The sequence below is a fragment of the Arachis ipaensis genome, chromosome B04, assembly GCF_000816755.2.
Source record: "Arachis ipaensis cultivar K30076 chromosome B04, Araip1.1, whole genome shotgun sequence".
Taxonomy (NCBI): domain Eukaryota; kingdom Viridiplantae; phylum Streptophyta; class Magnoliopsida; order Fabales; family Fabaceae; genus Arachis; species Arachis ipaensis.
In genome coordinates, this window is record NC_029788.2 from 79,813,899 (window position 1) to 79,827,659 (window position 13,761).

General features: G+C 35.2%; 1 protein-coding gene across 1 annotated transcript; it reads right to left on the reverse strand.

Moving 5' to 3' along the window:
• Nucleotides 68-1,826, reverse strand: LOC110270680. The gene is made up of 2 exons (XM_021120184.1): nucleotides 1,753-1,826; nucleotides 68-746 (listed from the first exon to the last, which is right to left on the reverse strand). Exon 2 carries the CDS (start codon nucleotides 744-746, stop codon nucleotides 207-209), a length of 540 nt encoding a protein of 179 aa, XP_020975843.1. The 5' UTR covers nucleotides 1,753-1,826; the 3' UTR covers nucleotides 68-206.

The following is a 13,761-nucleotide window of genomic DNA, read 5'->3' on the forward strand; positions in this document are numbered from 1 at the left end:
GAGTTAGCATACAACCGTCCAGAATTACTACTATGACACTCCGGGCCCTGGTCCATATAGAAAACCCCTAAGCTGGCACCCGAACTAACCTAGTCAACTATGTACACCCTACTCTCTCAGTGAGTCTGACCAAAAGTGAGAGATTAACACAAAAGCTAGGCTAACACAAAAAAACTATCAAAAGGCACAACCGCAGCTCCCAAGACTCAGCTGTCATCGTCAGAGGAGATCACAACCACATCAGAACACTCCTCAGGATCCTCGTCCTCATCATCGGAAATCTCTATAATCTCGGGAGGGGCACTGGCACTCGTGCTACTGGTCTGACCAGCACTCACCGGTCCACTCATAGAGGCGGTGAGCAGCTCCTCAGAAGATGGCTCGGATGAAAATACTGAGATCTGCTCCACTGGGATGTCCTCCTCCGGTACAGGCTCTGGAAAATGCTCCTCCATGGGCTTAGGCTCAGGGTCCGCTTGATCTGCAGGCTGATCGGGATGCTGGTGAGGCACCGGCCCATCATGAAACGGGTAAAATGGAGCATCTGGGTGGAGCCACTGCAGTGGGAACTCATAGGGCATGTCGGGGTTAAACTCTAGAGTGTCAATCGGGTGGCTGAAAGGATGATCACGCAGAATGTACATACGAGTCCTAATCTCTGCAGCTACTACATAAAACCTATGCTGTACAATATCCTCGTATATATAGGGAGGGTCCATCTCGTAAAATATAACTCCGGTCTCCATCTGAAGGGGAGGAAGAGAAGGGGTAAGAACTGGGGGGTTCTTAGTAGGGTCGAGGGTGGTTAGTTTAGTCAGGATTACCACAGTTCAAGTAATTCACAACAAAATATACAAGTGTCACAAAGAAATATCTAGTAACTATAATTCAGAATAACATTAAGGAATGTATAAACACAAGAAGACAATCACAAACAATTTTACAATGTCAAGTAAAATGCAAATGCGCAACAAGGATGATGCATGTCTATTCCTAACGCAGGCCATGAGCTCATGTGTCGGTTGCCTACCCGCTCCCGACATTACCCGGGCACGAGTCCCAGATATGGTTTTCCAGATGCATACAATGTGCTTATAAGTCGTACGGCTAGGCCACATACAGTGAGACTTTCCAAATTAATAAGCGTACATCTGGAAAACAGTTCTCAGTGTGTAGGTGTCCCCACTTTACATTTGGCACTAAGGCCCAAACAATGTCACATCTGCTCTCCTATGGCAGTCATTTCATTAATCTATATATTCCTTTAATCTTTGTTCTCTGTTCTCCTGTTGCAGAGATTCCTTTATTTATCTTTCCTTTACTTTTCGTTCTTCCTCTTCTCTTTTGTATCATTCCACAATATAATTTATCTTTGATGAAAATAATTTATTTTAATATGGAGAGTAATTTTGAATAAAAACTCAAAATAGCATTTTCCTTTCAAAACTTAGTTTATAATTATAAACATAACCTCAGTCTTTTTATAAAAATACAAAGACATCCTTCAAAATAAAATTTCCAAACTATTATCTTGTCCTTCAACGAGACCAAAAATCTGTTTTATTTTTTTTATCAAAATATTAACTTAAAATTTTATCCATTCTCGAGCTGACTAAAACACAACTTCATCAAAATATCAATATATCAACAAAATTCAGCATGAAATGCAATCAAATCTCAATAACACTCAATCCAAACATCAATTTACTTATCAAATATCATTTGGTCGGTGAAAATTTATCAAAACCCTACCTTCGTACGTAATCGAAATACTCGAAACTCTGGAGAAACTTTCTGACCGAGCTGCTGAAGGGAAAAACGTCCGGAATCCTCTGTACCTCGTAGAACTCTAGTTGGCCAAGCTCAAGGGGTAGGGGAACTACGTCACCGTCGACTTTCATCGGACAAAAGTAGCGCCAACACGTAAAGGAGAAAGATACAAACACTTTTACCAGATTAGATTTTTTATTGAGTTACGAATCACAAGAAATCGAAGCCGGAAGGTTAGAGGATTTTACGGTTCTCTCATAAAGCTTCGGTCTCTCTCTATTCTTTCTCTTTCCTGAGGCTTAGTGAATGAAATGAAAAGTTAAGCAAAGAAAGTAATTGGTGGTGATTAAGGCTTAATGAGTTGTCAAGTTCTTATTTTACATTCCTATATTAAAGCCACGTTTTCCCTTTTCTTTACCTTTCATTCCATATATATATATATATTTATTGCATATAAAAGCCACGACGTGGCTTTTGTTTCTTTTTATTTTCTAAAAAAAATAATTAATAATATAGTAATAATAATAGTAGTAATAATAATATAGATAATACCGGAATAATAATAATAATAATATATAAAGTTAAATATATATGAGTTATTAATATAAATGATATTAGTAACTTAAGAATAAAAATATTTGATGAAGCGTTAGTAATTTTAAGCTCATCAAGAAATACCATTAATTAGTTTTATTGGTAAAAATCGAATTTTTCAAAATAAAACTAATCGCTTTAAAATATTATTTTAAGAAAAATTCGCATTAGTGCAAAAATTAGAGTTGTTACACGACATATTATGAACGACTGCAATATTGACATTATTTACTGGTGACTTTGTATAAACCGCCACAAAAATAGAGGTAAAGATATGACTGGCACAATTGATGGTCTATGCGCTGCCGTATCGATCATATTTAGCAGGGTTGTATTTCAATTGCCACTAATTGAGGCTGTTTTACGATGGTTACTATTTGTAAGTATAATACCCACAACTAATTGGCCCTAGGATCACTCACTCATATAAATGACACTATCAAATTTTTCATCTCTCAAACTCACTAACACTCATAAAACAAAGGAGAGAATTTTCACATTTCAAAACATACACATTTTATTATGGAACACACAAAATACATAAGGCATATATGCCTTTATATAGGCAAAGTTTTATACTAAAAGTTCATGATTCTACTAGCTTCTTAATACACATACTTATCCAACTTTGCTTCTTACTTTGACTATTCAAATAAGTAATTTCTAGCACATCTTGAAAATTCTTCATTAAGCTTAGTCATCAATCTTGAACCTTTCAATGCACTTCATGATTCTTCTAGTATGGAGGTGATGAGTGCAACTTTCTTTCAATTCTAATTCAATTTGATTTTGAACTTCTTCATTGTTGTAGAATGTTGTAGTTATACTACTCTCTTGAATGTTCTTCAAAAATCTTCAAGCTTCCAACATTAGCTTCTAGCAATATCTAGCTAATTGATGATTATTGTATTCAACTCAAACTTTGCTTCTTCAATTCTTTAACCATGCTTCATGAAAATTCTAATCTATGTAAGTTGATAGATAGCACAAGAAGTTTGTAGAATCTTAGTGATGAATCATGAACTTGTAACCACTTTGAATTCAAATTGAATTTTGTCTTTGACTTTTCTAAACTTCTGTTATTTGCATACCTCTTGATTTAATTTTCTAACATTGCCTCCCTTAAATCAAGCTTGTAGAATTAATCATTCCAAGCATCTTCTTCAACTTGTAAAATAACTCAGTCTTCAATGGCTTTGTAAATATATCTGCAACTTGTTCTTCAGTTGGACAGTACTCGATCACAACTTCTTTTTCATTTACTAACTCTCTGATTTTGTGAACCCGAATATCAATATGCTTCGATCTTCCATGAAATACTGGATTTTTGCAAAGTGCAATAGCTGACTTGTTATCACAAAATATTGTTGTTGGAGTATTTTGTTTCTCGTTCAATTCCTCAAGAATTCTTCTTAGCCAAACTGCTTGTGTTGCACAACTTGCTGCTGCTATATATTCTGCTTCTGCTGTAGATAGTGCTACTACTGGTTGTTTCTTTGACGACCATGAAATTGCACCAGAACCAAGATGAAATACAAACCCTGAAGTACTTTTTCTTGTTTCTATATCTCCGGCCCAATCACTATCAGTGTAGCCAACAAGGTTTACTTCATTAGTATTCTCACAATAAATTCCATCATTTAAAGTACCTTTGATATATCGAAGAATTCTCTTTGCCGCTTGCAAATGGTTGGTATAAGGCTCCTCCATAAATCTGCTAAGCAAACCAACTCCAAACACAATATCTGGTCTAGTCGTAGTTAAGTACCTCAGACTTCCAATCAAACTTTTGTAGTATGTGAGATTTACTGCTCCTCCTTTATCTTCTCTCAACAATTTGAACTTCTCTCCGACTGGAGTAGAAACTGGTTTTGAGTGCTCCATCTGAAATTTCTTCAAAATATCATTTGCATATTTCTTCTGAGAAATGAAAATACCATCATCTCTCTGATACCAAATGTAAGTATAATACCCACAACTAATTGGCCCTAGGATCACTCACTCATATAAATGACACTATCATATTTTTCATCTCTCAAACTCACTAACACTCATAAAACAAAGGAGAGAATTTTCACATTTCAAAACATACACATTTCATTATGGAACACACAAAATACATAAGGCATATATGCCTTTATATAGGCAAAGTTTTATACTAAAAGTTCATGATTCTACTAGCTTCTTAATACACATACTTATCCAACTTTGCTTCTTACTTTGACTATTCAAATAAGTAATTTCTAGCACATCTTGAAAATTCTTCATTAAGCTTAGTCATCAATCTTGAACCTTTCAATGCACTTCATGATTCTTCTAGTATGGAGGTGATGAGTGCAACTTTCTTTCAATTCCAATTCAATTTGATTTTGAACTTCTTTATTGTTGTAGAATGTTGTAGTTATACTACTCTCTTGAATGTTCTTCAAAAATCTTCAAACTTCCAACATTAACTTCTAGCAATATCTAGCTAATTGATGATTATTGTATTCAACTCAAACTTTGCTTCTTCAATTCTTTAACCATACTTCATGAAAATTCTAATCTATGTAAGTTGATAGATAGCACAAGAAGTTTGTAGAATCTTGGTGATGAATCATAAACTTGTAACCACTTTGAATTCAAATTGAATTTTGCCTTTGACTTTTCTAAACTTATGTTATTTGCATACCTCTTGATTTAATTTTCTAACACTATTTAAATTATCGTGAATCAAGCATCCACTCATTCTTTATTTCCGCTCCTGCAAAGGTCCAAAATCCAATTTGGTTTTCTATCCCGAGATTATCTACTTTGAGGCTAAAAATAACAAATTTTTCATTGTGTTATTTTTTAACAAATTAGGATTAAAAGAAGTTCATAAACAAATTCTTTTATGATTTACTAATTCAATATTACCTATGATAAAATTAGAAGTTTCGTCTAGTATTTAGTTCTCAATTTTCACTCTATAGAGAGAGATATTGGTGTTGATCATCATAAGTTGCCTTGATATAATTAAAACGATCTCCACAAGTTTCGTTGATAAGATCGAAACAATAGCCACAAGATCATTTAATAAGATCAAAATAATCGCTCTAAGTTTTCTTAATAAGATCAGAATTTGATGTGAGATAAAACTCAAAAATTGTATTTGATAATATGATATTTTAACTTTTACATATCTTATGGAACCTCTTTATATAATACTAAGTGGGTACTTGATGCAATACTCCTGTATTGTTTGGAGTTTTGAAACTCCTTTACATTATTAATAGGGTAAAGTATATTTTTTTTTCCTAAAATTTACTAAAAATATCCCTAAGTTTTAATTTGTTTCAATTTTATCCTTAATGTTTTCGATTTGCATCAATTTTATCCTTTTCTTCAAATTTTGTGGTCAAACTATGGTCAACATTATTTTTTTCCAATAACACCCTCCAAACCCTATTCTTTTTCATCATTATCCCCAAACTCACTCAGCAACAATCCCATCCCTCACTCCCTCTCCGATTGTCTCTTCTGCCGTGTAGTCTACCTCTATAAGAACTCCCTCTCCAGCCATCTCCCTCCGCCGCTCCTCAACCTCACCAACCTAACCTCTCCAACCTCCAGCTACTCAACCTCGTCCACAACCTCCTCTCCGGCACGCTCTTTGGCGACATAACGAACTTCTTCTGGTACCTCGATTTATCTTCCCACAAATTTTCCGACGACATTCCAATGAACTTCTCCTCCAAATCTCAACTCCAGCTCATCAATTTGTCCTACAATGACTTTTTCAGTGGGATTTTGGTCACCATCGGAGCTCTAAAGAAGCTCGAGCATCTCTGACTTGACTCTAACAACTTCCATGGGACCTTACCTTCAACACTTGTAAACTGAAAGATACAACGCCCCATGAGAAGAGAAGGTTGTTGATTCCCAACATGATTCCAACGAAGATGATAAAGGTAGAATTTTTTTGTTGAAATCTTTGAGAACATGCTTAAAGATACGGTACCACAAAGAGGAGAAAGTAATTCAGAATCAGAAGGGACATGTACCTCTTATTTGTTATGGAGTTTTGATCTGTTGTTGTATGGAGTTGTTGTTGTGTTTTGTTATTGTTGATGTTGCCGTTGCCCATTTTTTATTTTGCTGCTTCTTTTTAAATGTTGATGGATTTGATTTCAAGTGCTTCGTAGTACTTATTGGTTGGAGCCATGGTCAGGGATCGGTGGTGGAATGTTGGGTCTTGTAATAGAGTCTTCTCCATGAAAGAGAGAAGGAGGATATGATATACATCACTTGCGGTGGCCGGAGTTAGGGCGCAAACGGCGGCGGGGATGTTGGGAAGTCGTTGTTCTTGATGATGATGAAAGAGAATAGGGTTTGGGGGGTGTTATTGAAAAAAATTAATGTTGACCATAGTTTGACCAAAAAATTTTAAGATAAGGATAAAATTGATGCAAATCGAAAACATTAAGGATAAAATTGAAACAAATTAAAACTTAGGAGTATTTTTGAAACTTTTAATAAACTTTAGGGACAAAAAATATACTTTACCCTTATTAATATTATAATATATATTGGCATAGTATGTTAGAAGGTATTATATTAATAGAGCTTTTAATGCATATTGATAAAATTATTAAGCAATTAATGTATTATTTTTGTAAAACTACAAACACATTAATTATAACCTCTAAAATATATTTTTAATAAAATGATAATTATGATTATTATTGAGATTTTTTTTTATGACTTACTATTGAAAATTTAACATGTTCTATTGGTATATAAGTTATTAAAATTATTAAATTTGTTTATAAATTTTAATTAATTAATAATTTTAAATTTTATTTATTTTAATTATTTATTTGATAATATAATTTATCTCATAAAACTTGTTTTTATACTACTTTTTTTTTCATCAATAGCATCATGATTTTAAAAATTAACAATATTATAACATATCATTTAATTAGGATATATATAAATATATATTAGGAACAGAATTAATATTTTTTTAAAGTGTTATTTCAAATTAATTTGTCAAAAGATAATTCAAAAGAAAAAGAAAATATTGAAAATAAATTTAGATGCATTGAGATATTGTATAATTTTTTTTTAAGATTTTATTGGAGATGTTTATTTTAGGTTATTAGTTGAATTTAATTTTAGATTTTTATAGTTAAAATTATATTTAAAAAAAATTTTAAGTAGTCACAAATCAAAAAACAGCATAGTATTACATTATCATCAAATTCATAACTAGAGTTATTTCTTCTAATGTTTAATTCGTGAAGCTAGGGTGTAGTGATTGTCTTGGGTTGGGTTTGAAAGAAATTAAGAATTGAACTGATTAAATTTGATCCTTTTGAAATAATAGATCGAGTAAATATATTTTTTTGACTAAATCCAGACCAATTATATCAGTTTGCATTGATTTGAATACCGAATTAGAATTAGATTTCTAAAAAAAAAAGAAAAAAAAGAAAAAAAAATGCAACGAAGAAAAATAAGAATAAAAAGAAAAAAATGTGAATGATAGTTGAAGTTTTATAAAATAAAATAATTAATTATTTTCCCATAAAAGATTTTTCAGCTTTATTTTCAAGAATATGATTTTTTTTTTTGGGAATTTGAGCAAGTTCGCCTATGATGAGTTCGGCACACTATAAAAGGTGGTGGGACCATTTTGGTTTGTCCCTTTCCTCCTCTACTCTCCCTTCCAAAATTTTTTCTCTGTTACTCCTTTCTATCTTTTCGACATCCGTAAAGTTTAGTGTGGGTGATTTTCTCAGTTCCAGGTTAGTAGCTAATAATCTATTTTTTTTATCTTAATTAGAATTATATGGTTTACTGTTTACATGTTAGTTGAAATTGTTAGGTATAGATTATTTGTTGGTTAGAATAACAAATTTATTGTTTACATGTTAGTTAGTTAGTTAGTTAGTTAGACATACTTTTAAGTGTTGTTATGTTATGTTCGGTAGTTATTTTAGCTCACCGGTTTTTAGTATAGTTACTGTTTATTGGCTATAAACATGTTAATGAATATAAGAAAGAATATTATTAGTTAATTTAGTCAGAGTTATTAGCTTGCGTTGTGGATTAGAAGGTAATTGGTGGAATAATTAATTAGGTCAACTTAGATATGAAAGAGACGTGAGCAATAAAATTTAGAGTTGAGTTAGTTATAAATTAATTAGTTACATGACGACGTCAGTTAAATAAGGTAAACTTAAAATTAGTAGGATTATAAGCTATTATAAGCTTGTCTCGGCGTTGATAGAGAGGTGGAGGCCTGAGTCCCATACATTTCATTTACCGTGCGGAGAGATGACTATCATCCTGCAGGACGTGGCCTATCAGTTGGGACTCAGGATTGACGATGATCCTGTGAGTGGATGCATTGGTGGCTGTGAGCAGTACCATCAGGGACGGACCATTGAGGAGTTATGTGAGCATATTCTAGGTGTTGTTCCCGGCCCAGAGGACAGACAGTCACAGATGAAGTGGACTGTTAAGCTTATTTGGTTCCACAATACGGTTTGTAGAGAGCTGGAACAGGATGCCACAGAGGAGCGCTGATGAGAGAACTGTTGCGTGGTCTAGAAATTTGCGGATAAATCCTCGTTGCAAGTATAGTTTCTAAACCTTCAAAAGTCCTTTCATACAAACGTTTTGGTTGTCACAAGTAACAAACCCCTAAATAAGTTGATAACCGAAGTATTCAAACCTCGAGTCGTCTTCTCAAGGAACTGCAGGGAAGTATGTTCTTATTATTGGTTATGGATATTGTAAATTGGGGTTTTGAGAATGAGAAGCGAATAGTCTAATTAGCAAATAAAGTAAATGAAGAACAAGTAATTTAAATGGCAAGTAAAATAAATAAATGACTGTAAATAAACTTTTAGCAAGGTATGAGAAATTAGAGGTCCTATCCTAGTTATCCTTATCAATGATGATGAGAATTGAATCTTAATTCCACTTTGTTAACCTTTACTAAGATAAAGGCAGGTCAAGGGATTAATTGGTTTGATCTTCGAATCCTATTTATTTCCTAAGAAAAGATTGGGATCATTAAAGTTCATTTAATTAACAAGATAACAATTATCATTCATGTTTGAGTTTGATAACTCCTGAGTTACTGATTTCTTAACCAAGACCAAAAAAAAGAAAAGTAAATCTACTGGAATAAAAATGTCTTCAGATGGGAATAACAATAATGTAAATAAGAGAAAGCAATATTAAACTGAAATATCTCAAATAACATTAATTCAAAATAATAATCTGTAACATGGAAGAATTCATAAATTAAATTGCAAAAGTAAAGAAAAAGGAATATTGAACCTGATAAAGAAATAATCCTGAAAGCGAATAAAATCCTAATTCTAAATCCTAATTCTAAAGAGAGAAGAGAGAGGAGAGAACCTCTCTCTAAACTAAATCTAAATCATGAAAACTAACTAAAGTGGTCACTCTCTTTGAATGGATGCATTCCCTCACTTCATAACCTCTGGTCTATGCCTTCTGAACTTGGATTTGGACCAAAAAGGGCTTCAGAATTCGCTGGAAGCGTTTTCTGCAATATCTGGTGCATGGCCTCTGTCACGTGTCCGCGTGGGTCACACGGTCGCGTCATTCGGAGTTTTCCTTGTCACGCGGTCGCGTCAGTCATGCGGCCACGTCATATGTGTTCTGCTTAAGGCACGCGGTTGCGTCAGTCATGCGGCCGCGTCGCTGCTTCTTCGCGCTTGGCATGCGTCCGCGTCGCCCATGCGATCGCGTGGATGCCAGTTTCTTCACAAACTCCGTTTTATGCTTTCCTTCCATTTTTGTATGTTTTCTTTCCATCCTTTAAGTCATTCCTACCTTAGAAGATCTGAAACTACTCAACACACTAATCACGGCATCGAATGGGAGTAAAGGTAATTAAAATAATTAATTTTAAAGCATAGGAAACATGTTTTTCACATACATCACATAATGAGGAAGGGAAAGTAAAACCATGCAATTAATATGAATAAGTGGGTAAAGGATTGAATAAATCACTCAGATTAAGCACAAAATATATCATAAAATATGGGTTTATCAACCTCCCCACATTTAAACAATAGCATGTCCTCATGCTAAGTCCAAGAGTAATGTTAGGTTAAACCAATCAACAATTATAGAATATAGACATACCAAAAATCATGAGGTCTTTAGTTAAGGTTGTAATGGGGCCAAGGTAAAGGTAAGGATATATGTATAAGGCTAAGGGAGCTAATAAGTGAATCCTTAATTAGTCTAAGATCTCACCTAACATATATTGTAAAGCAAGGCTTCTTTTACCTATTTTCCCATATTTTCCCACTTTTGATGTTACATGCTCATGTTTCAATGTTTATTATTTTTATCCCATGTGAATTGCTTTATTTCACATTTGGGGAATTCTTTTGTGTCTCCTTTATTTAAACACTGAAAATAATTTTTTTTAATGCACATGGTAATTCAATTATTTTGATTTCACATGAGCATGCTTCCCAAAACTTTTATTTTGAATTATTTTATTCTTTTCAACTTTTCTACCTTTTGTTTTTATCATTCATGTTCCCAATAGGTTTTCCCACATTTAAACCCTACACAATTTCTATCTTAAGCTAACCAAGGATTCAACTTAGGATTTTTATTTTGTTTTTTAACTAAGCTATCTTATGCTAAAAAGGGTAAACTATACTAATTAATCCACAATTTCTATAACTAATAAGTTAGAATTGCAACTAAACTAATTGGCTAAAATATGAACTAAAGTGCAATATAGAATAAATACATAAAAATATCAATATATATATAAGTACTGAGAAAATAAAAATAAAAATAAAAATAAAAATATAGAAAAGTAGCAAAATAAATAAAAAGAGTATGTAGTGGTTCACCAAAAAAAAAACGCCAGAGATGGCGACCTCCCCACACTTAAAATGTAGCATCGTCCCCGATGCTCACTCAAGCAGGGTGTAAAGGGGTGTCATCACTGGAAGGACGGGTAGCTGGAGTCTCTGTGGTGGCGGTCGGAGGATCAGCCTGCTGTAGAGGAGGTGCTGACTGAATAGGGATCTCGGGGTCTATAGCCTGAATCTGAGGCGGAGCCTCCTGATGTGATGCTGCCTGCGGGGTGCCTGCCTACTCTGCCTCGCTCTAGGGATGGGTCTCTTCCTCGTGATCATCCGCCTCCTCCTCAGATGCCCCGGATGGTGTGTTAGGCTCGGAGGGGATGTCACCAGAGCGTATCATCAGCTTCAGGTGCTCATAGCGTCTTGTTACGACGCTCCATCTGGTCAAGCCGTCGTAACAAGCGGTACACTAGATGATAGATGGGCTCTGGGGCAGGTGGAGGTGCAGTGGTGGTGGCAGGGGTAGCTGTGGAAGAAGAGGGGCCGGCAGATGGTGTGGCTGTGTCAGCAGTAGCAGTGAGGAATGGAGGTCTGTAGCCCAAAGCCAGAAAGTTCTTGCTGTGAGGGATAATCTTCTTGCATTCTGCAGCAGGTGGCTTTTCATCAGCATCCTCCCAAGGCACGTCAGCTCGACAGCCTAGCTGTGTAACCAGATAAGAAAAGGGAAGAGTGCCTCGGACGTGGACCCTGGCCATGTGGTACCGGATAAAGTGTGGCAGGTACAGGTCCTTACCCTCCATCACACACCATAGGAGGGTGATCATAGCGGTTGGTAGCTCAGTCTCGTGAGTACTCGGCATAATGAAGTTGCTAAGTATCTGATGCCATAGCCGAGCCTCATCATTCAGGTAAATCCGCTTGATTCCCTTTGGCATAGTGGTGTTCTGACCCATAATCCAAGGAACGGTCGGGTCAAGGGCTATCCGGGCCTTGACTGCATCCCAATTAAATCGCATGAAGCGCATATCTTCCTCAGCTTTCTGATAACCATCCAGCTGATCCATTTTAGGCAGAAGCTTCAAAACATCTTCAATTGCCTCTTCAGTAACCAGAATCCGCTTCCCTCTGAGGTTCACTGCATCTAGGGAGGTTTTGAAGTAATTGCAGTAGAATTCCCTAACCCAAGATGCATTGACCTCAGTCAGGTTTCTCTCCAGGAAGAACCAGCCTCTTTGTTTGATCTGATCAGAGGTGTATTGCTGGAGTTCTTCTGGGATCTTCAAAGTTCTCTCCAGGTATAGGTTCCTGGAGTTTGCAAACACCGGATACTTCAGCTCACAGTATCGGTTTGCAAATTTTACTGGATCAGTAGCAGGGATTAGCTGGTCGGCCTTCTCCTGTGGGGTAAAATTTTTCTCCCGCAAGGATTTATCGTGCATCATATCTATGATGGACAAGGAGGATTCTCCTCTTTTACATTTGCCAGTAGTAGCCTTGCCTTTTCCTTTTCTCTGGCTAGCAGACATCCTGAAAAACAGAAAACCAGGATATAGTGAAAACAAGAAAACAAATAGGCAAATAATCAAAAGAAACACAAAGTGGCAAACGAGCAATAGGATAAGGAAAATGAGTTAAGTAAATGTGCATTTAGGATTGTATAGGAGTTAAAAGTCCGAAAAGGAGAATTCACAATCCAAAATGTAATTGAATTCATGTTAAATAGAAAAATTAACATCATGCCATGGTTAGGATGTTAAAAGAAAGTGAAAGAAAATCAGTAGAGAAGTTTTGAAAGGTTAGTTTGGTTAGAATTGAAAAAGAGTTTAGTAAGTTAACATTAGTGAGTTAGTAAAAAGTGGTTAAAGTAAGTGGCATAATGAAAATATTCCAAGTAACAAGTATTCACAGTTAGAAGCTATAAGTAACTCATATCCAAATAAGGAAAACAGGGTGATGATGATTCAAATAGATATAGAGAAAGCAAAAATTGGAATCAAACATCAAAAATGCAAATTATGAACTAGGAAATCAAAAAGGAATAAGAAAGCTTGCCCTGGCATTCATGAATTGTTTTGGTTAAATCTAAGGAAAGCACAGTTGAAAATGCCAAAATCAAGACATGAATGGAAACATTTTATAGAAATTTGGGCAGCATTCTGACTAAAATTGGATTGTCCCAGAAAATAAACAGCAACAGAATAGTTCATATGAATCAAAAATAAAGCTGCAATTACATATAAGGAATATAAATATGAAAATTCAGTGTACAGAGCAGCAAAAAACAAGAAAGTACAGCATATGAACATTACAATCATCACAACCTAAAATCCACTACAACATGCATACCTAACTAGCCTAAATATGAACAGAAACAGAAAAAAAATGTGAATTAACTACGAAGGATAGAAGGGTGGCGATCGACGGAACCTGGTATAAGAGAGAGTGTGGGGCAGAGAGGTGGCTGGGGATGACGGCGGTGGCATCCGGCGCGGCGGAAGAGGGTGGCGCGACGGCGGTGGTTGCTGTTCGGAGGAAGGGAGGGAAATGGGGGTTG

Coding starts and splice junctions, on each gene's coding strand:
- LOC110270680 (XM_021120184.1), bottom strand. CDS start 746: ATGGAGACCGGAGTTATATTTTACGAGATGGACCCTCCCTATATATAC.